General features: G+C 40.2%; 2 protein-coding genes across 3 annotated transcripts in view; both read left to right on the top strand.

The window, feature by feature from the left end:
* The first annotated feature begins 1,080 nt into the window (after nt 1-1,080).
* LOC131344467 (inner centromere protein-like) lies at nt 1,081-9,701 on the top strand. The gene is made up of 2 exons (XM_058376795.1): nt 1,081-1,521; nt 6,863-9,701. The coding sequence occupies exons 1-2, from the start codon at nt 1,305-1,307 to the stop codon at nt 7,027-7,029; spliced, it is 384 nt and encodes a 127-aa protein (XP_058232778.1). The 5' UTR covers nt 1,081-1,304; the 3' UTR covers nt 7,030-9,701.
* Nucleotides 9,702-10,097: 396 nt separating this feature from the next.
* si:dkey-122a22.2 (uncharacterized) overlaps nt 10,098-23,837 on the top strand; it is a 31,380-nt gene continuing 17,640 nt past the window's right edge. Inside the window, exons 1-6 of one of the 2 annotated variants that reach the window (XM_058376407.1) lie at nt 10,105-10,280; nt 12,656-12,830; nt 14,058-14,129; nt 15,664-15,740; nt 19,865-19,965; nt 22,559-22,675. In XM_058376407.1, the coding sequence (XP_058232390.1) occupies nt 10,218-10,280; nt 12,656-12,830; nt 14,058-14,129; nt 15,664-15,740; nt 19,865-19,965; nt 22,559-22,675 (605 nt within the window). In that variant the 5' untranslated portion in view covers nt 10,105-10,217. Of the gene's footprint in view, nt 10,281-12,655; nt 12,831-14,057; nt 14,130-15,663; nt 15,741-19,864; nt 19,966-22,558; nt 22,676-23,837 lie in introns of both variants that reach the window. The other variant, XM_058376408.1, reaches the window with a different exon arrangement.

The raw sequence follows: 23,837 nt of genomic DNA, 5'->3' as shown, positions 1-23,837 counted from the left end.
CCACTCAAAGAAATGGATCATTTATTTACCTTAACTCTCATTTCTCTTTTAAAATAATTTCTACTTTCAAAAGGATATGAGGGAAAATTTCCTAAACAGTATACAGTAATACCTTGACTTACGAGTTTAATTCGTTCTGTGACCGAGCTCGTAACTCAATTTGCTCGTATATCAAATCAAATTTCTCCATTAAAATGAATTGAAATGCTATTAATCTGTTCCAGCCCCCCAAAAACCACACAAATTTTTTGTTACGTGTTTTTTAAATAAGAAAAATGTACTTTATAAATAACAAATAATGTATAAAAAATAATAATACATAATAAAAGAGAATGTAAAGAAATAAACTGGTTTTATTAAGTGTATTTACCCTGAAGATCAGACGAAGATGCTAGTGCAGGAGGTTGGCATTTTTTATTTCGTGCTCTATCGCTTAACTTAACTTACTCGCTACACACTTAATGCTACAATTAATTGCTAAATTTAACTTACACACTATGCTACACTTTATCGCTAAACTTAATTGCTACTTTTTTATTTATTTATTTATTTTTTTTCACTTCACTTAATCATCTTCTTCACTGACTTTGGCCTTTTTCTCCACACTTTCCTCACTTTCACTTGCAGGCCGTTTCAATAAAAACCTGTCCAAGGAGGTTTGTTTCTTCCTCCCTTTCAAAATGTGATGAAGTGATGAAGTGTCGTTACACAGTGCCAACGCATGACCTGGAGAGATAACCACGTGAAGTGAACGCTCGCTGGGCGACCAAGTGTACAAGGCACAAGCAGTTAAAATGCATACTCTAAATGTGCCAGAAAGATGACACATGATTATACCATGTTCTACAAGTGTCTCCAATCATGTTTGACATTACGTGATGCTGCTCAGCGCTGTCAGTTTCCCCTTGAGAGGCTTCACCAATGTCACGGTTTCTCCCCTTGGAGTCACAGTTCCCATGGCGACAAACACATGTGCCTCGTGTCCGCCTCGTCTCGGTTCTAGCCCTGTTTCTGCCCTTGCTCTGTCAAGAGAAGAGAAGAGAAGAGAAGAGAAGAGAAGAGAAGAGAGGAGAGGAGAGGAGAGGAGAGGAGAGGAGAAGAGAAGAGAAGAGAAGAGAAGAGAAGAGAAGAGAAGAGAAGAGAGGAGAGGAGAGGAGAGGAGAGGAGAGGAGAAGAGAACAAAAGAGAAGAGAGGAGAAGAGAAGGGAGGAGAAGAGAAGAGAACAAAAGAGAAGAGAAGAGAAGAGAAGAGAAGAGAAGAGAAGAGAAGAGAAGAGAAGAGAAGAGAAGAGAAGAGAAGAGAAATGAGGAGAGGAGTGGAGAAGAGAAAAGAGGAGGGGAGTGGAGAAGAGATGAGAGGAGAAGAGAAGAGAAAAGAGTATTGGAAAGGAGAAGAGAAGAGAAGAGAAGAGAAGAGAAGAGAAGAAAGGAGAGGAAAGGAGAAGAGAAGAGAAGAGAAGAGAGGAGAGGAGAGGAGAGGAGAGGAGAGAAGAGAGGACATCATTCATCCCTCTTTTCACGGTAGTCAACATCCTCTAAAAGGCTAAATTCTGCTCTGAGTATGCAACACCGCAGCGTAATATCAAAGCAAAGAAATGAATCTCATTTTACAAATGTATTGCTGTAAAGATCTAAACAGATGGCCTGCCTCAGTGGGGTATGTATTGCATGAGTAGTGTACAGAATAAGATTGATAATATTTTCTGAAATTGTCCTGGACTTGCAGCCCTGAACGCTTCATCCGCAATCTGTGCAAAGCTTGGAGCTGTGCACGACAAATCCGGCAACAAATGACAAGCGTGGATGCCAACGGCCGAGCGTGTCGAGGACATCTGATGTGTAAACAATGGAAGATAGGCTACTCGAATCCTCTCATGAGGCGCTGTGCGACTCCTTCGAACGTGTTTTCATAGATTCGGCTCAAAGTAAACAAGCTAAATTGCTTTACTTTAATATTGGTCTGCCATCAGACGTGCACGAGTAGACTTGATCTATAGATGAATACTTATTTAATAGAACACGGCGCTCATAGTGGTCAAAAGGAAGTGGATTTTATCGAGTTCCTGAAGGTTTTACCTTGAAATAAGGATAAATATGGATGTTCCTGCGTTAATGACGGGTGCTTGAGTTGGGCTCTTGAGCAAAGCCTTTAACGCTAAACTGCTTAGATTATGCTGGAATTGGATTCTCGCTCACATGCCGTGGATGAAAGCAAATGGGAGCTTAAAATGAAAATGGCTAATGGATTTCTTGAAATACCACATGAAAGACCATTAGCGTGAACGACAACGTTTAGTAAGTCAGCAAGGATTTATAGTAGTAGACAATAATCAACCATATCATGCCATAAGTTGGGCTCTGTCTTCACATCTTGTCAAGAAGTGTTCAAATTCACTCGAACATAAATCACCATATGAACTGAAGTACACTCGCTGTTGCTGTATTATAACCTAATTCCATTTGGAACATGGCGTCTTTAAATCTGGATAATGAATACGGCATCTGCCACCGTTTGTACCCCATTAAATTATTCATGAAAAATTTATTTTCCTGAACATGAGGCCTGACAGATTTATGTAGGTGGAGTATTGATGCACTGAGTGACAGCTGAGTGGTTGTCTGTTGTGTGTCGTTGCTCTGTATCTGTGTCTTTATCCATATTTATTATGAAATCTGAAGTGACTTTTATTTACCAAAATGTAAACAAAGTAGTGGCATCATTTCAATTAATACAACCTTGACCGGGCAGTTAGTAAGCTGAGTGGCCTTTATTTGTCACCTACACATTATTGCACAGTGAAATTCTTTTGGTTGGGGGCCTTACTCAAGGGCCAAACAGTGGTAGCTTGGCAGGCTAGGGCTTGAACCCTGATCTTCAAAACAACAACCCAGAGCCTTAACCGCTTGAGCTACCACCATGCCAGTGGAGATTAATACAATGGATCACAGCATGTTCATCTTAGTGAGTTTTTTGGTCTTTCTTTGTCCTACATGCTTCATACACTATATTGCCAAACGTTTTGGGACACCCATCCAAATCATTGAATTCGGGTGTTGTTTTTCAGGGCTTGTTCCAGTGAAAGGAACTCTTAGTGCTTCAGCATACCAAGACATTTTCACCAATTTCAAACTTTGTGGGAACAGTTTGGGGATGGTCCCTTTTTGGTCCAACATGACTGCACACCAGTGCACAAAGCAAGGTCCATAAAGACATGGATGAGTGAGTTTGGTGTGGAGGACCTTGACTGGCCTGCACAGAGTCCTGACCTCAACCCCATAGAACACCTTTGGGATGAATTAGAGTGGAGACTCTTGGACGTCTGCCTTTACATGTACAGGAATGTAATATAGAGTTGGCCCGCCCTTTACAGCTAAAACAGCTTCAACTCTTCTGTGAAGGCTACCACATGGGTTAGGAGTGTGTTTTGACCATTCCACTAGATTTGCATTTGTGAGGTCAGGCACTGATGTTGGACGAGAAGGTTGGCCTCAGAGTCTCTGCTCTAATTCATCCCAAAGATGTTCTATCGAGTTGAGGTCAGGACTCGCTCATCCATGTCTTTATGGACCTTGCTTTGTGCACTGGTGTGCAGTCATGTTGGAACAGGAAGGGGTTATCCCCAAACTGTTCCCACAAAGATGAAATTGTCCAAAATGTCTTGCTATGCTGAAGCATTAAGAGTTCCTTTCACCGGAACTAAGGGGCCCTTGAAAAACAACACCTTAATTCAATGATTTGATGGGGTGTCCCAAAACCTTTGGAAATATAATGTATTTGGCAGCTTATTTGCTTCTACATGAAAATAAAAGAAAAAACCTTCCTGTTTGCATTACTTTATTGCAGAATCCCAGTCTTGATGCACACCTTTCTTCTCAACCAGATGCCCAGTGATCTATTCATTCCAAATAAAGCATTTAAATCTCTACTACCTCTAATGCATCATACAGAAGGTCATTTGCATGCTTGTAATACTTCCCATGGCTTCTTCACAGAGAAATCCAGCTGTGCTGTGCAGATGGTATGCAATTCACATGGCATTGGTGTGTTGAGTGGGTCGGTATTGTGTCTCTTGGTGATGGTGTGGATTCAGTAAGGATGGGCGTATCCTACACACAACCAACCCAAGTGCATTTCATCAACGGTGATTTGAATGCATAGAGACATTGTAATAAGATCCTGGGGTTCATTGTCATACCTTTCATCCACCACCATCACCTCACCTTTCAGCATGACAAACGCACAATCATGTGTTGCTGGGATCTGTACACACTCTCTAGCAGCTCAAAATGTTCTAGCTCGCGTGGCTTGTTTCCTCAGCAGATACTGTACTCCAGTTATTGTCCATCTATGGGATGTTCTCAATTGATGCATATGTTTGTTGTTCTCCAGTAAGAGTTGAGTATTATAAAGAGCTTTATTATAATTGTATGATAAGCAAGTAGAACAAAATAGCATTCTGTAAGGCCAGAGTGCCGTACATTATAGAATAATAAATTGTGAGCCATGTGGAAAAGAAGCAGTGAAGTGGACAAGAAGATACAAGTACAGTATATAGTAACTGGAATGGTGTGTGATGGAGTCTTATTACCAAATATCAGCAGAACTAACTGCCCATTTATATTTACCTTCCGGACATTTGGCAGATGTTGTTATCCAGAGCGACTTACAGAAGTGAAGTCTCTGTCCATGAATACATCGCTACTGGTTCACTAGGTCACGAATTAAGAATACAATTAGTCTAAAATGTAGAACAAAGCACAGATATTTTTTAGTTATCAAGTGATATCTTAAGTATTTTTGGAAGAGTCTTTAGATATCGTTTGGAGAGAACCAGTGACACAGCCTGGTTACTGGGGGTAAGGGTAGATATTGTGGGTGGGTTAAGGGGGAAAAGGGTAATTTTTGTGAGTGGGTTAAAGGGTGTAAGGGTAGATTTTGTGTATGGGTTAAGGGGGAAGGGGTAGATTTTAAGGCTGGGTTAATATGGGTAAGGTTAGATTTTGGGGGTACATTGAGGGGGTAAGGGTAGATGCTATGGGTAAGTTGAGAGGGTAAGGGTAGATGCTATGGGTAAGTTGAGGGGGTAAGGGTAGATTTTGTAGGTAAGTTGAGGGGGAAGGGTAGATTTTGTGAGGGGGTTCAAGGGTGTAAGGATAGATTTTATAGGTGGGTTGATTTAGTGGGTAAATTGAGGGGTTAAGGGTGGATTTTGTGTGTGGGTTAAGGGGGAAAGGGTAGATTTTGGGAGCGGGTTAAAGGGTGTAAAGGTGGATGTTGTGGGTAAGTTGAGGGGATAAGGGTGGATTTTGTGTGTGAGTTAAGGGGGAAAGAGTAGACTTTGAGGGTGGGTTAATGGGGATAAGGGTAGATTTTGTAGGTAAATTGAGGGGGTAAGGGTAGATGTAGTGGGTAAGTTGAGGGGGTAAGGGTAGATTTTGTAGGTAAGTTGAGGGTGTAAGGCTAGATTTTATGGGTGGGTTAAAGAGGGTAAGGGTAGATTCAGTGGGTTAATTGAAGTGGTAAGGGTAGATTTTGTGGGTTGCATAAGGGGGGTAAGGGTGGATTCTGTGGGTAAGTTGAGGGAGTAAGGGTAGATTTTTTGGGTAAATTAAGGGGGTAAGTGTAGATTTTGTGGATGGGTTAAAAGGGGTAAGGGTAGATTTTGCGAGTGGGTTGAAGGGTGTAAAGTTAAATTTAATGGGTGGGTTAAAGTGGGTAAGGGTATATTTTGTGGGTAACTTGAAGGGGTAAGGGTAGATTTTGTGAGTGTGTTGAAGGGTGTAAGGGTAGATTTTGTGGGTGGGTTAAAGGGGTAAGGTGAATTTTGTAGGTAAGTTGAGGGGGTAAGTGTGGATGTTGTGGGGGGTTAAAGGGGTAAGGTTAAATATTGCAGGTGGGTTAAAAGGGGAAAGGGTAGATTTTGTGGGTAAGTTGAGGGGGTAAGAGTAGATTTTGTGTGTAGGTTAAAGGGGGTAAGGGTGGATGTTGTGGGTGGGTTAAAGAGGTAAAGGTAGATTTTGTGGGTAAATTAAGAGGGCAAGGGTAGATTTTGTGAATGGATTAAAAGGGGTAAGGGTGGATTTTGTGAGTGTGTTGAAAGGTGTAAGAGTAGATTTTGTGGGTGGGTTAAAGGGGTAAGGGTGAATTTTGTAGGTAAGTTAAGGGGGTAAGTGTGGATGTTGTGGGGGGTTAAAGGGGTAAGGTTAAATATTGCAGGTGGGTTACAAGGGGAAAGGGTAGATTTTGTGGCTAAGTTGAGGGGGTAAGAGTAGATTTTGTGTATAGGTTAAAGGGGGTAAGGGTGGATGTTGTGGGTGGGTTAAAGGGGGTAAGGATAGATTCTGTGGGTAAATTAAGAGGGCAAGGGTAGATTTTGTGAATGGATTAAAAGGGGTAAGGGTGGATTTTGTGGGTGGGTTAAAGGGGGTAAGGATAGATTCTGTGGGTAAATTAAGAGGGCAAGGGAAGATTTTGTGTGTGGGTTAAAGGGGGTAAGGGTAGATTTAGTGGGTTAGTTGAGGGGGTAAGCGTGGATTCAGTACTTCAGCAAAGCAACGCTAGATCAACTGAAACAGCTGAAATCAGAGTTAATGGAGAAAAGCAAAAGGAATCCTTGAGATATATTTCTATCTTTCCGAGCTGAACGTGTATGCACTCACTTCGGGGGCAAATCAGCTCCAAGGTCAGCACATTGAATAAAAACCACATGCATGTGTGCCCATGTGTGAGGCTGGAGGGCGCTAATTTCCCTGGCAGGATGGAAAAGAGTTGCATGCTGGGAAAACAAACAGAGACGACAGATGTGGCGTTTGAAAGCAGAATCTCTATTATACTAACCTTCTCTTTCACTCTGCCTTTCAGCACTTCATCAACACCTGTACACGGAAGCTCCAACTGCACGTGCTGACCGACTCCAAGACGCTCCAGAGTTTTCCGATTTCCCTTCACCTTCCAAAAACCATAGTGGGTCATGTTTTCGCTTTGTACCCAGGATTTCACGGGTAGCCTCTGGATCGCCACGACCCTGACCAGGCTAAATCACCACATCTCTACATGTCTATTCAAGTTTGATTAGATTACACACACTCAGATACACACACACCTTCTAGGATGTCTCCTGCATAGGAAAAATAAATCAGCTTTTAGAGGAAACCCACATGGATTTGGGGAAATCATGCAAAGCTTGGCAGAAACAGGTGTTAGGATTGAACCCTGAAGCTTTAAGGCATCAACACTACATACTGTGCCACTGTTTCTGTTTTAAAAAAATCAAACAGGATTAAAGAGTGAGTAAGTAGAGATCAGGGACTTTTTATGTGATGTTTTATCTGTAGCTTTTCTTCTTTTTTTGCTTTTTCTTTTTCCTTCTATCCCTTTTGTAGGGGCTTTACCTTTTCTGGGTAACAGAATCGCCATCCACTTTATTAGGATTCATGAAATGATCTAATCAACATGAAAAATGTGATATCATTGACCTTGCTGCTGGTGCAATATGGGCTGGTTTGAGGTTCGAGGTCTGTAGGTGGAAATGCCGTGAGGTCGGCGAAGAATCGCAAGTCAAATAATCACTCTTTACAACCAAGTTGAGCAGAAAAGCATCTCAAAATGCACCACATCAAACCGTGAGGTCAAATGACCACATCGGGTTCCTCTCCCTCCAGTCCAGACCATAAACCTGAGGCTATTCCGGACAGCTGAAATCTTCTTCTGCTTCAACACCCCTGTGTTTAACCGCAGAGCCATCTCATAATTTAATTTGCTTGAACTGGAACATCTGGAGGAGGCTGAGCTCGCTGCATTTCCCCCCTATTTCAGGAAACCGAACCCTCCAACGGGTCTCGGCTCCCATGTTTAAAAATATCATACACCCACGCCACGCCGCCTGACAGTTGAGTCAATAACCGCCATTCGTCACTCCTATCTGCTCGCCTCCTTTTAATTACAGCAATGAATTACTGTGCCGTCTCTCGCCCCGTGGCCGTTTGATGTATTTACTTTACTCTTTCTGGGGCTCCTTTCAAAGCACCCGAGATGACTTACGCCGTGATATCAGAGACGGATGCGCTAACGTTGCTGCGTGATTGACAGGCTGAGATTATCTTCCTCCACTTCTGGCTTTGCTATCCAGGAAGCAGGGATTTTTTTCTTTTTTGATCACATGCAATTATGCACTTTATTTCACACACAGTAAGGAGTCTTATTCTCCATGCTTGATTTACATTTTTTTTTTATATCCATAATTACATGGATACACAGAATCTCGTTTCATTTTCGAATTTTATTTCAGTTCACAGGTTTTCTGAACAGAGTGGCTGTTATTAAAATGTTTAATAATTGGACTATCAGGCAGACAGGAAGAGATATGAGCAGATGAATGGCAGGAATTCAGTGTGTATGAAGGGCACTACAAAACTACAGGCATGATTTTAGAATATTGTCCAATTACCAGAAAACATTTTTATTCCCCCTAAATTGCCAAAAGTTTTGGGACAAATCATTGAATTCAGGTGTTGTTTTTCAGGGGTTGGGCTCGGCCCCTTAGTTCCAGTGAAAGGAACTCTTAATGCTTCAGCATACCAAGACATTTTGGACAATTTCCTGCTCCCATCTTTGTGGGAACAGTTTGGGGATGTTCCTGTTCCAACATGACTGTACACCAGTGCACAAAGCAAGGTCCATAAAGACATGGATGAGTGAGTCTGGTGTGGAGGAACTTGACTGGCCTGCACAGAGTCCTGACCTCAACACGATAGAACACCTTTGGGATGAATTAGAGCGGAGACTGTGAGCCAGACCTTCTCATTCAACATCAGTGCCTGAGCTCACAAATGCGCTTCTAGAGGAATGGTCAAAAATTCCCATAAACACACTCCTAAACCTTGTGGAAAGCCTTCCCAGAAGAGTTGGAGTGGTTCTAGCTGCAAAGGGCGGGACAACTCCATATTATATTCATGTGCATGTAAAGGCAGACGTCCCAAAACCTTTGGCAATATAGTGTATGTTATTAGCAATGTACAGCTCTGGAAAAACATAAGAGACCACTGCCCAATTTCTAGATTTGAACCCTAATAAAAACCTCTGGAATGTCATCAAGAGGAAGATGGATGATCACAAACCATCAAGCAAAGCTGAGCTGTTTGCTTTTTTGCAAAAAGAATGGTATAAAGTTCCCCAACAGCAATGTGAAAGACTGGTGGAGAGCATGGAGCCAAAACACATACAAATCGGGGTTATCCCACCAAATACTGGTTTCTTAATGTTATTTAGCCAAAGCATTAACACTATTTGTTCACAAATGATTTGCATTTTGTTTTATTTGAGTTATTAAAGCTCTGCTAATACTGCATGATCTTGGGTTATTTTGACATGTTGTCAATTCCTTTAAATATACACTCTAAATAACAATAGTTATATTTTGAATTTAGGAGAAATATTGTCAGCAGTTCACAAAAAGTAAAATAAAACTGTTCATCTCACCAATACATGAACCTGTAAGAAAAAAAAACATAAGAAACTGATTATTTTCCAGTGGTCTCTTATTTTTTCCAGAGCTGTATATGTGATTAATTCTGCAACAGAGCCCTATAGAGTTCCCATCCGACAGATTTTACTCGTTCTTCAGTGGTTCAAGGAAAAATCCACCATGAAATACCTTCATATTAATCTTTAGAATGTAATCTTTAATCTTTAGAAATGGTAAAATGATATAATTAATAATAACAACAACAATTAATAAAACAGTACTACTACTGATAATAATAATAATAATAATAATAATAATAATAATAATAACAATTATTATTATTATTGTTATTATTATTATTATTATTATTATTATTTTATTTAGCGTTATTTATCTATTATATTTAATTATTAATCTATTTGATAATCTCTTTTGTCATGGCAGCTTTAAAATAGAAAGAAAAAATAATAACCACGACTAATCTGAAAAAATACCCATAATAATTATTTTCGTTCAAATGTAATTCAAAGTCGAGGTTTTGAAGGTTGTTGTGTGAATGGAATATCTCTGAAAGAAAACAAACAAACAAACAAACAAACAAACAAACACAGCCCTGAAGTGCATGTATACTAAAACGCGCGTTGTCCCTCGCCGGCTACCGTGTGACGAGATTGAGGACGTTTTTCCTGTTTTTCAGCTTCACTCATTCATTCCCAGTTTATTCTCAGGCGAATTAAAGTGTGCCTTGCTCGAATGGCGCGTAGAAGAGGAGCTGCTCACGAAACCGCTGGAAATGTTCAGTCTGAGAGGAAGAAGGTTGTACATTTTAGGTTCCGTCTGTCATTTAATTCATCTTCCAGTCGCGATGCTAATGTTGCCCCATGTATTGCCCCAATAAGCTGTAGCTAGTGCGGATGGGCCGCATCCCAATCCTCTCTGTCCTCCCTTATTCAGGAGACTCGCATAGAATATGAAGTGATCGCTAGTGCGCACTTTCTAGTACACTACGCCAAAAACGTATATGCATTTGTTATACTATTGACATAGTAACATACAGCAGTCTATATAAACGCCTGAGTCTTCACCTTTTTTTTGTCACCTATTAAAAACATAGTCTTAATTCGATTATTTTGTCTAATGCCCAGTAATTCACCATAAACTCTATATAATGTTTATGTACACTACTCACAGAAGTTAAGGGTATTTGGCTTTTGGGTGAAATTTATGGAAAATATAAAAAGTTCAGGCTACAGTGATATTATATCATGAAAGTAGGGCATTTAAGTAGAAGAATGCAATGGTGATTTCCTCATCTCAAACAATTTAAGCCAACAACAGTGGTGGGTATACCACAACAAAAAAATGTCAGTGTCTCAATAATTTGTCATGTTCCCTTGACCATCAATTACAGCTTGACAACGACGTCTCATGCTGTTCACGAGTCGACTTATTGTCTGCTGAGGCTTGGCATTCCACTCTTCTTGATGGGCGGCCCTCAGGTCATTGAGGTTCTGGGGTGCAGGGTTACGAGCCTCTACACGGCGACTCAGCTGATCCCATAGGTTTTCTATGGGATTCAGGTCTGGAGAAAGTGCAGGCCACTCCATTTGAGGTACCCCAGCCTCCAGCAGCCGTTCCCTAATGATGTGACCTCGATGAGCTGGAGCATTGTCGTCCATGAAGATGAAATTAGGCCTGTGTTGTTCATGCAGGGGCACAATGACTGGATTAATGATGTTATTCAGGTAGTTTTGGCTTCTCACTGTACCATTCAATAGATGTAGGGCAGTTCTGTATTGAGTAGACACACCTGCCCAGACTGTAACACCACCACAACAGTGGCTGATGCATAGCGCTCTCCTTGATGTCTCCAACATCCATCATCATCATCATTTCTGCTCAACGTGAATCGACTTTCATCAGAGAACAGCACTGAGGCCCACTGGTCCCTCGTCCAGCGTGAATGCTCCCTGGCCTGACTCCTGTGCCTGGTGGTGTGGTCAAGTACCCTTGCAGGTCATCTAAGCACGCAGACCACGCTGATGTAAACGGTTTCGAATGGTCTGACGTGACACTTGGGTGCCTCTCACCTCCCTTAAATGTGCCTGGAGTTGAGTGGCATTCATCATCCGGTTCCACAGGGCACTGTTCACAATGAAGCGGTCATCAACGTGGGATGTGGCCAAAGGACATCCACTTCTATGCCTTTCTGTGACTCTTCCAGTCTCTCTGTATCTATGTCGCAACCTGCTGATGACACTCTGTGACACTCTAAGCTCAGTGGCCACATGATGTCAAAATGTGAACAGCATGACGAAGAGGACTGTTTAAATACCAATTCTAATTGAACCAGAAAATGTATTGGTCGATTCATGGATCAAACACCAGTTGTGAATTTTGCTGTTAAGCACCTTGTTAGAGAACAGCAAGGTATGCAAAAAGTACTGAAACACTGAACAGTTGGACATTCAAAAGTGTAGAGAAGGTCAAATTAAGTTCACCCGTTAGGGTGATATAGGTTATAGAAGGTTATAGTGCATTTTAGGTGCATCCTGTAATTTCACCCGAAAGCCGAATATCCTTAACTTTTTGTGAGTAATGTATGTACTCTTTCCAGCAGAGACCGTTTTAAATCTGCACGATTTTATGTTGCACTAGCAATAAGATGTCTTACGCAATATTACATTCAAGGAGAATTCTACTCCGAAACATTTTTTATTATATTTGTATAAAAATATTTCTGATGTGTTTAGAGCTTTTGGTGTTTGTGTTGGTTGGTGTTGGATTTTCGTTGTTCTCGTGAAAAGTTAGTAGTCTTTGTGCCGCTCGTGCACTTCCAATGGAGTTTAATAGGAGACATTATTTCAGTGACCTCAGACATAATAATAATAAAAATTAAAAAAAAAAAGCTTGAGTGGGGGGAAAAAAGTAAAAAAAATAGACCACATGTTGATGAAACTTCATTCAATTCATCACTAAAACTGACACCATTAACGATCAGATATTAATTTTTAAATGCTGTCATTTAGGTTTATTTAATGAACATTTATTTTATTTTTATTTTTATTTTATTTATTTTATTTTTTTAAGTTAATATTCCTTCTCTTTCCAGTAAATTTCTCTTTTTTCCCCTTCTTTATCAGACAAGTTATGATTTCATCTGTTCAATTATTCATGTGAACTGTTTTCAGGTGCAGGTATCAGAAGAGTATCAGAAGGTATCAGAAGAGCCTCTTTCTGCGAAACAGCAGCAGGAGAAGAGGACTGTGGCGTTGAAATGGAAAATTCTCCTCCTTGTCATTTTCTTACCACCTTTCCTTAATTACGCCTCGCTTCAGAGAGAAGAACAAGAGCTCAGACCAAAAGGTAATATTTTGTATATCACAGCAATAGACAGTATACATTATGACAGGAAGAAGAATAAAAAATGAATGTAACTTACATCTCCTGCATCTGTTAGTGGGTGGGATATATTAGGCCTCGGCGGTGTATATATATATATATATATATATATATATATATATATATATATATATATATATATATATATATATATATATATAATGTGCGCTCAGGGTGAACCTGCTCTCATCTGTGAAAAGCACAGGGCGCCAGTGGCGAGCCTGCTAATACTTATATACAAAGGCAAATGACAATCAAGCTCCACGGTGCCGGGCAGTGCACCCAGGGCCCACTAGAGGACGTTGGGCCCTCAGACCACCCTCATGAAGTCTGTTTCTGATTGTTTGGTAAGAGACATTCGCACCAGTGGCCTGCTGGAGGTCATTTTGTAGAGTTCTGGCAGTGCTCATCCTGTCCCTCCTTGCACAAAGGAGCAGGTACCGGTCATGCTGATGGGTTAAGGACCTTCTACAGTCCTGTCCAGCTCTCCTAGAGTAACTGCCTGTCTCCTGGAATCCCCTCCATGCTCTTGAGACTGTGTTGGGAGACACAGCAAAACCTCTGGCAATGGCATGTATTGATATGCCATCCTGGAGGAGTTGGAATGCCTGTGCAACCTCTGTAGGGTCCAGGTATCGCCTCACACATACAGTGACCTTAAGTCGCCAGTCACTGTACTTCTAGTTGCCATGGTGATAATGTTTATCAGTGGGTAGTGCAGCAAGCATTCGTATTGATAACGAATCAGTTTTCTTGCAGGTTAAGTGATCATTGCGGAGGGAGATTTGGCATTTTCTTCCAAAATTCCGCTGTGTATACCTGTATACCATGATCTCTGGGTCACTGTATGTGTGAATGTAGCATCCATCTATCTATTAACGATCTTTAAGCCTTCAGATGAGGAAAAAATGCCCTCAGGCTGTTTTTCCTCCCCTTTAACCTTCCCTATTAAATTAAAACCCTATGTACAATGATGTCATTAATATTTCAGCCATACTGAAAATAAAATTCTACTCAATCCTGATGCACTAAATACTCTATGTTTCAGTGTTTTAGTGTTTTCTGCTGTAAAACTGATATCATATCTTTTGGAATGAATATAATAAATCATTTTTATCGCTGTTCAACCTGCAGGAGTTTTAGTCTCTTTAAACCTTCTCTCTTTAAATGTGTGTTTTTTTGGTCTTCTAGATGCAGAGATGATAGATATAGGTTTGGGCCAGAAGATCAGCCTCATCTGCAAAGGCCAAGGGCAACCTGTTGGTAAAAAAAAAAAAAAAACACTTGTGTCTATTGGGATTTTTTAATTTTGCTATATATAACAAATGAGCCTTTTTATTGTGTATTGTGATCTCTGATGTAATAAATGTGTGTGTATTTTTGTTAAGGTGTTCTGTGAGGAGGTTTATTTAGCATTTTTAGGAAGGAGTTTCCAGTATCGTAGCTTTGTGACAGTCTGAGGTAAAGCTGTGATTTCAAAAAAGAGGGGAAAAAAAGGAGGAGTAAGAAATAATTGAGAAGGAATACGAGTTTAAAGTCAAAACATATAGTCAAGTCCCACAATATTAAATAGACCTATAAACACATGTAAAGCTTAACATATTGTTCATCAAGTTGTTCTCAGATTGCTGTTGTGTAAGAAGAAGAAACCGTCATGGTATATATGCTGTAATTGTAAAATAATCAACTTTTCGAAGGCATCAGTAAATCTGGACGGTGGACGATCAGTAAACATGGACGATTATTGTCCTTTAACAGCCTCGAGGTCATGTTTTCTTCCTTATTAGATACCTGATCAAATATTTGGGGTCAGTATATTAGATTGATAAACATACCCAAACTAGGATCATAGAAAAGCTGGAAAAGCAAAAGCCTGGATAAGAAAATAAAAAATATATTTAAAGTTATATATTTAATATTTAACTGAATTAATTTATTTGTAGAAATTACAAATATTAAACATGCTTAAATATTAATATATGCTTTAAAACATGCTTTAATATTAAAATAATAATTTTTATTTATATATATATATATTCTCCAATTTAAAACCACAAGTTAAAGTTTTGAAGTGTTTTGATTAATTATTTTCTAGAGCAAAATGCAAGATTATTGGGATTTCTTTTTTAATAAATGAATTAAATAATTAATACGGATACTAATAGTAGGCATATTATTATTGTTGTTGTTGTTAATTAATTAATTAATTAATTAATTTATTTTACATTTTATATTATTATTATTTATTTATTTATTTATTTATTTATTTATTTATTTATTTATTTTAAGAAAGCTAAAGAAATCAGTACATAAATAAATAAGAAAAAATGAAGTGAGAGAGAGGATTTTACTTCCACTCACATTTTTTTTTTTTTTGCATCAACAGCATTTAGTCAATCATCCTTAATAACCTCCTGGTCATGCCATAGTAATTTAAATTAAATAAATTCGTTTTTTTTATATTGTGAAAATGAAATGTTAGGAAATATTGCAGGGGAATACAAACAAACTTCAAAGTGTCTTTCACACATCTCTGGTTGAGATCAATTCTATAATAACTCGACTGATGTAGCTGTGAGTGAGGTTGAGGAAATGTAGGGTTGATATATAATTAAAGGAAAAAGACCACGCCCAGTCTGGGTTTAAAACCGGATACAGGTACGGATATTTATAGCACTAAACAGGTTCAATGGCATTACACTGCACTCCTAGAGCACTCTAGCAGATTCTCCACACGTACTCCTTATCCGTCTCTCTCTGTAACCTTCATTGCCTTTATTTTTGCTTTCCTTTCTAGTGATGCTTGACGCACCGACCGGAATGTCGTCCGATATTTGGCATCGTGTGCAGGAGAAGGTTTCGCAAAGCACAAAGGCAAGTTGAATCAGATGGTTGCCTTTGAAAGGGTCGCCTACTGAGGTGTGCAATTTGATAATGAGTTTGTGTTTGCTCAGAGAAGCTGGTTACTCACCACAGTCAGTCTCATTACACGTGGCTTGGGTTGTGCTTTCCGTATTCATTAGAAATTCCGACCCGGAGCAGAAACGGCGTTCTGGAGAAGTGCCCATGTAACGCACTATAGTACCCTGTGCTTGTGAACATGAAGTGTTTTTGTTCTTTGAAATTGCATGTGGCATAGGGGATGCTTTAAAAGTCGGAACGTTCTTCAGCAGTGCATGTAGAGCGTGTGATGGGGAGCAGGAAGACGTAAAGATTAACACCATGTACAGGGTAAAGCGGAGAGAGGCCTCAGGATAATGATGCATCCTGACCCTGAATGCGTACGAGGATGCCTCGTTATATCCTGTGCTAATGCTATCACTTATTATTTATTTCAGCAGCAGGGACATGCAGCGCTTGTGTCATTATCTTCTTCGAACCTAGTGCACCAATTAAATGTGCTGTAGAATTGCTATGTACGATGTTTTGCCACAATTTAAATGAAAACTAAATGCAGAAAACGCTTCACATATGACATCCCGGAGTGGATAATAAGGGAGATGAGTAGATTATTAATTATGCATCTAATGCAATTGCACTATTTCAACACTAGAGGTCCTAATCTGTGCAATCCATTATGAAAATACTGTATATAGAGTGCACTCTGGTCACATGATCGCTTTTTATTCTATAGAAAATTTAGAATTTTATTCTAGAATTTTATTTGTATAGCACTTTTAACATCAGTTCATTGTCGCAAAGCAGCATTAGTATTCAGAAGAGGAATACGGCCATTTTAGCCCACTCTGGAGCTCTATTCCAGTTAAAATGACACTGGAGCTGGTGCTCAAGCTCATTATATGTAGTTGTTTTTCAATTATATTCAATAGGCCCAGCCTTTGTTTATACAACTGAGCAATGATTTTGAAGAATTTATAAATATATACGTTAATTATTTGTTTTTCAGACATGTGGTACACTTTATTTAACACACCTTCTAGCTATTTTTCCTACTGTTTTAAGGCTTTATTCAGACAAAATACACAAAGTGTATGATTCAAAATGTAAAAAAAAAGTAGGAGAGAGTTCATCTTCATTCAGATTTCGTTCTGAGAATATCAAATAGGAAAGTCAGTATAATAAATCGAATCAAACTGTGATTCAAGTGTATTGTTAAACCCCCTGGTGTGTAATTATTTATATTAGCTAGCCCACCAGTTAAGTGAAAGTTCCAGTGCTCTGCCCAGTCCCAAGCAAATGAGATCTATTGTTCTGTCCTCACATCGCACCTAAAAGATATTTATTTCTGTCCTCAGGGATTATTTTCTCTTCACACATTTAACCGTGATGTGATTGTGTGTTGTTCTTGTTACATGAGTCGGTAATCGTGACTTCATCGCTGAGCTTAGCGGAGTTTTTATTTCATCACAGCAAACATTTGGATTTAGTGTAGGATGCTTTCATCAACTTTGATCCAAACACTTGACAGCTTTCATCTTCTCCTCAGAAACGTCCCATTCAGGCGATCGACACGTGATGGCTTCAACAAGTTGAGTCATAATGTGGGCGATTGGACATGCTTAACGATCAGACCCGATTCCTTTCGTCAAACAAAGAGTGATACAGGCTTATGTTTAATCAGTACCACACTAGAGGTGGTATTTCTTGTACAGGAACAAGAAATTCATTTCGAGTAAGAGACTAAGATTTGTGACACAATATGGCCGAACGTTACGTGGAAATAAATCTGGAAGAAGTCACACTCTCTGGTTATGTACACCGATCAGCCATAACATTATGAGCACTGAGAGGTGAAGTGAATAAGGCTGATGATCTCCTCATCATGGCACCTGTTCGTGGGTGGGATATATTAGGCAGCAAGTGTTGATGTATTAGAAGCAGGAAAAACGGGCAAGTGTAAGGATTTGAGCGAGTTTGACGAAAGGCCAAATTGTGATGGCTAGAAACACTGGATCAGAGCATCTCCAAAACTGCAGCTCTTGTGGGGTGTTCCCGGTCTGCAGTGGTCAGTATCTATCAAATGTGGTCCAAGGAAGGAACAGTGGTGAACCGGCGACATGGTCATGGGCGGCCAAGGCTCATTGATGCACGTGGGGAGCGAAGGCTGGTCCGTGTGGTCCGATCCAACAGACAAGTTACTGTCGCTCAAACTGCTGAAGACGTTAATGCTGGTTCTGATAGAAAGGTGTCTGAATACACAGTGCATGACGGGTCAGGGCTGTTTTGGAAGCGAAAGGGAGACCAACACAATATTAGGCAGGTGGTCAAATGTTATGCCTGGTCAGAGTATATTACTGTTAGAGGTGCTTCTGGTGTCCCATTTTTGTAAATCTTTATCTGTTGACAAGCTTTCATATAAGTCAAAAGTTCTGTCTCTGAGAGATATTGATTGAAACATCCACTGATGACATTATTGTAGTTGAGTGAAACATCCCAGTGAGGTTATTATTAAATATAAGCACCCTTAAGGAACGCTGCTTGACCAATCAAATTAGTGGACTGGAAGTAACTTTTCTATAGTGTATATAATATATTACAGACATAATCTAGAATAAAGAAGGAGCTATGACCAATATGTCATTTATAAGCAAGATTAGTGACCGCTTTTTAGTGTTGGAAGTGAAGAATCTTTAAAAAAAACACAGCCTCTGGTGTCTAAAATAATTACATAAGCAGAACCCTATAATAATAAATCTACAAAAGCCTCGTAGATGTGTATAAAATCTGACCCATGCCCATATTTTCTCCTGACATCTCAGTCAAGTTATTAGAAATATCAGTCAGTATGTGACAAAATGGAGTGAATATGCTGTTTAATGAAGCTGCAGCAGGATCTCAGAGCTGCAGAAGCATGTGTCAGGTGATATAACCGAGCACTCTGGGTAGCTGGACCATCTTTAGTCCCATACTGGGATGTAATGAGCTCTGAATGCCAGGAGTTGGCAAGCGTTAACTGAAAGATGGCACGGTCTCAGCGCAGCATGCCGAATAATGCGGTCGAACGAGTTGCGGCGCAGGAAAAAAAGCATGGCCTAAAAGTTTTGATGTATTTTCAACACTTTCAGCAGATGTTCAGAGATACAGGTCGAGGGCCGGATTTTCGCTAAGAAGAATGCGTGGCTAAATTTACTCACAGCTCAGAGCAGGATCTGGATGTTAGTCAGAAATACCGGGGAGACTCGGGATACGGATTTAATTCGTTCTTAAGGCAAAAATGTTTATTATGAAACAAATTTTTCTATAAGAAATAATGTAAATGCAAATAATCTGTTTCAGCCACCCAAAAATATTAGCGATATTACCAATACGAAGTGTATGTAAACTGTATGGCTTCCATGTCAAGGGTCCTCACAGGAAGTCGTGCCACCAAGCCTGGGCTAAAAATGGAACAGACCATCCACACCATCAATCTATCAACAAAAAAATGTATGGAGTTTGACAAGGGCCGAATTGTGATGGCTAGATGACCGGATCAGAGCATCTCCAAAACTGCAGCTCTTGTGGGGTGTTCCCGGTCTGCAGTGGTCAGTATCTATCAAAAGTGGTCAAAGGAAGGAGCAGTGGTGAACCGGTGACAGGCCGGGGCTCATGGATGGACGTGGTGAGCGAAGTCTGGCCCGTGTGACCCGATCCAACAGACGAGCTACTGTTGCTCAGATTGCTGAAGAAGTTAATGCTGGTTCTGAAAGAAAGGTTTTAGAATACACAGTGCATGACGGGTCAGGGCTGTTTTGGCCGCAAAAGGGGGGGCCAGCACAATATTAGGCAGGTGGTCATAATGTTATGCCTGGTCAGTGTATATAGCAGCAGTGAAACAGAAACTCCTTCTGTATGGCGCCGTTACTTTTGTTCTAATTAAATGGCTTTCTTAATTTATGGATGTTTTTTTTGTTTTTCGCACCATTTTATGATGACGCTAGATTCCCATGATCCTCGACATCAACAGCAAATGATGAAGATAACAAACAATCCCTAATACAGATCTTTCCTAGTGTTTTGTGGTTTTGTTGTTTTGAGGAAGTTTTTTTTTCTTTCAGGTTTGCGCCTATGACCGAGCTGGCCTGGGTTTTAGCAGGAGAGCTCTGCAGAACGAAACGATAGGCATGGAGAAAGTGTGGAGATTATCAACCATAGGCAGGTACTCGCATCTATAATGTTTCCCGTGTTTCTCCTTTTACTTTTTAACCCCGGAAACAGGAAAGAAAGCTTAGAGTGCAGTCATGTCTTCTACATTTCTTATCATGTTGTTATTAAGCAACAGGAGTGTGACGAAAAATGTCTATAAAATGTTTATAGACTATCTAAACGAAATGATATTCTTCTTGGATTATATTCTTTTACATGTAAGAAATGAAAGAAAGTTGCAGGAAAATCTGTAGGTGCTTTATTCCTCTTACACCTCAGCAATCTGTCAAATAAATATTCTATTTATTAAAGAATGACACCCCCCCCCATTTATATTTACATTTAATGCTGAGGAACATCCTCAGAATAACTTCCTTCCTCAACGTGTAATGTAACTATGAAAGGTAATCTTACAGTTATTATCTTATAGTTTAGAATTATTAATTAGCACAAGTTAATAGGTATGTTATAGCAGCTATAAACAATTTTACCTGTTTTAATGAGACAGTAACTCTTTAAAAATTTACCGAGATGAGCAGGGAGTATTAATACACGAGAAAGATGCAATATTTAGGGCTTGTCTATTGGTAATCAACAGACGTCAGCAGAACCAGACGTAGTGGTTGACGTGTTCATTGAGGGTTTGAAGATTATCTAAATTACGGAAAAAGAACTTGCACAAAACCGACCAGAAAGAAATTCTAGGTCAAAACAAAAGATGAGGTCATGAACAAATAGTAGCACATATTCAGGCCAGGAACGTGCAAAGTTATATTCAAAATAAATCACCGAATCCTGTTGTGGAAATCTTGTGGAAACTGACACTAGAGACTCCTTCTGAAAAACGTTTTCTCACATCAGTGTTCTCCACAGATTAAAGCAGGCAGCTGTTGTGTCCTTTTTTTTTTTCCCCTGGCACCATCAGTGATTCCACAGTAAGTTTGTCGACCCGGCGGAGGAACTTGTCGGTGCTTCCTTTCACCACCCACACAAGGGCACGTCCTTGGCGTGATAACCAGGTGCCACGAAGCTCGCGATCGTCCTACACGATTGCTGGCTCATATCTCGCAAGGGTACACCAGGTAACACTCATGCCCGGGCTGCTAAACCTGCAGTTCCTGATGCGAGCAATCAATTTCCTTCCCGGAATTCAATAAGGCGCGGCCAGACGCGGACACTTTGACGGATGCTTCCTCGGCATGCGAGACTTCTTTATTTGCGCAAGGCTTTGATTTGTTTGCAGAGGCAACCCAGGTGAGCAGATATAAATCGGATGACGCTGTTTATGGCACGTTCCTCAGCTCTCATATCGACGTCAGGGATCTTAAATTAGAGTGGGAAACGCACACCTTAAAAGATCAGTGTGCTTAGGGGATTTCTAGCCAGCATCGCTCATGGGGCCTGAATCCGAGATGCGGTGAATAAAATAGACTTATGTGGATATAAGGATGACGACATATACGTGTTGTAATTACTTTAATAGAGCCTCGCTGTTGAGCGCTCGATTGTGATTGGTCTACAGCAGCAGCTCTTACATTAGTGCTGAAGACGGTTCATAATAATGCACTCGTTCTTATACGTTATAGTTTCATGTATAATCTAATGATGTGATTATGGGAACTGAACTGAGGGCAAGATGACTTTTTTATCGCCACACATACATTACAGCACAGCAGAATTCTTTCTTCGCAAATCCCGGCTGAGGAAGTTATGGTCAGAGCACAGGGGCAGCTATGATACAGCACCCCTGGAGCAGAGAGGGTTAAGGGCCTTGCTCAGGAGCCCAACAGCTGGAGCTTGGTGGTGCTGGGGCTTGAACCCCGATCCTTGAATCAACGACCCAGAGGTCGTAAGGAGATGTTTATTTAAACAGGTTTGGAAGGAGTCTCCAGTGTCAGAGCTCATAACAAACATGGGAGATTGTCACATGACAAGCTGTATTTCTAATGTCTAATTAACTTCTGGGAAGAAATAAATAATATCTGGTGAAGGAAAGATTATTTATAGCTGCAATAAAACTCTATCTATCGATTGATCGATCGATCGACCGACCGACCGACACTCCATAATAGCAAACATTATAAATGACGCTTAGGTCTTCAATAAGAAATATTTGCTTTGTTTTTATTACAAACAGGTCTTTAATGAGAAATACTTTTTTGTTTTTTATTACAAAAATAAATCTCCGCTCACACCGCCTTTTTGTTGACACTTTGCCTACAGCAGAACACCCTGCTACAGTATGTTTTCATCCTTATATAATCTGTCATTTACATTTCCTACATGCCCCATGTTTCCACTTTGCTAAACACTGTCGCCGTAACGCTCCCTGAACCCCGTCCCCTCACTGCATGTTGTTAATTATTATAATTATATGCTCACGCTCATGCTCGATCTCACTGACCTCGTTCCTATCTTCCGCCTAACAGAGACAGACAGAGCTGAGCGCCCGGGCTAATGTCCGAACCGGTCAAGGGCTCATCAGATCCACATGTCGTTATACGGCTCGGTGACGAATTGCGCGTCACATGCGCTTTGTCGATCCTTCACTCATTCTGCCGCGACACGTTGACCTGCCCGTCTTTCCTTTTTTTTTTTGTCATCAGGATGGTGGACGACCTCCACCAGTTGGTCAAGGCTGCTGGGATAGCCACGCCCTTCATTTTGGTCGGCTCGGAGCTGGGTGCACTGAACGGCAGGTTTTATACGCACATCTACGACTCGTAAGTTCTTGGATAGCTTCACATTTCTGTCCTCTGTCTATGAGTCAGATTTAATTAAGATCGATTCAACACCGACTAAAATACTCATCACTCTGGTGCAAAGTAATCTTTCTTCTTCTTACAAGAAAATCAATACCACTATCAACCAGGATGTCATTTCAGAAACTGGTGTCATGACGAGATTGCAGAAATGAACAGCATCCGACAGCACGCATCCTTCCTGCCGCCTTAATTCTCTTTATTGGCTGACACTGCTATAAACCATAAAGGTTTTAAAAAAAAAACATAATAGTTGTTCTGTTTGAGAAAACGTTAACACGTAATTTAATTCCATGTCAGTTCCATCGTGTCGTCGTAGCCAGAAGTCGTTTCGGTGGTTAAACATAACTTTCTATTACACATGGCCTCAGAGGCTCAATCTGTAACAAAATTTATTTCCGAATCCATGCTGTGCTTTTAATCTGAGCTGAGACGCTCGGAGGGATCGGAGATAGTGGATCCTGATGTACTGTATACACATTTCAGCCATTTTATTAGGAACACCAGTGGTCTTTCGGTGGAGTTAGTCAATCCGCTAATCTATTGGGAGCAGCGTAATGCATATAATCAGGATGATACTAGACAGGTTTTATTGATTATTGGTTTGAAACTCCTGGGACCACAGAATGGTGCAGCAAACTAAAAAATACTCGGTGAGCAGAAGTTCTGCAGGCAGAAATGCCTTTTAAGATGAGAGAGACTGAGAAGGAGGCTCAAATAATAACTCAAATATAATAGCTGATAACAGAGTCGATCGCCTATCATGTCGAATTTCAGTGTTTTTCAATACTCTTTACCTTCCTACATCAATACTTTTTTCAACATATCATCATAGCATTGGCACCATTTGAAAGCTCGTGAAATTGGCCTGTGTAAACTGTTTCACATATTTCTGGCAAAACACGCCGAAATTAATTGGCTATCAGTGACCCTTGTATCCCATCATGTTGGCAATCGAGGTCACAGCCTAAATATTTCAAAGCGCCATGCAAATTTCTAATTAATATTCATGATTCAGTGTAAACAAAGGAGCTGATTGGATGTCCTTTCCGATGGTGCTTGTTAACATGTCCCTATGCCGTGATATTGTTCGTCAAGTTTAGATGACCTTAATGACATATTA

The sequence above is a fragment of the Hemibagrus wyckioides genome, linkage group LG23 (genome assembly GCF_019097595.1).
Source record: "Hemibagrus wyckioides isolate EC202008001 linkage group LG23, SWU_Hwy_1.0, whole genome shotgun sequence".
Classification (NCBI taxonomy): domain Eukaryota; kingdom Metazoa; phylum Chordata; class Actinopteri; order Siluriformes; family Bagridae; genus Hemibagrus; species Hemibagrus wyckioides.
Note: the sequence above shows the minus strand (reverse complement) of the source record. Positions and strands in the feature narration are given on the sequence as shown.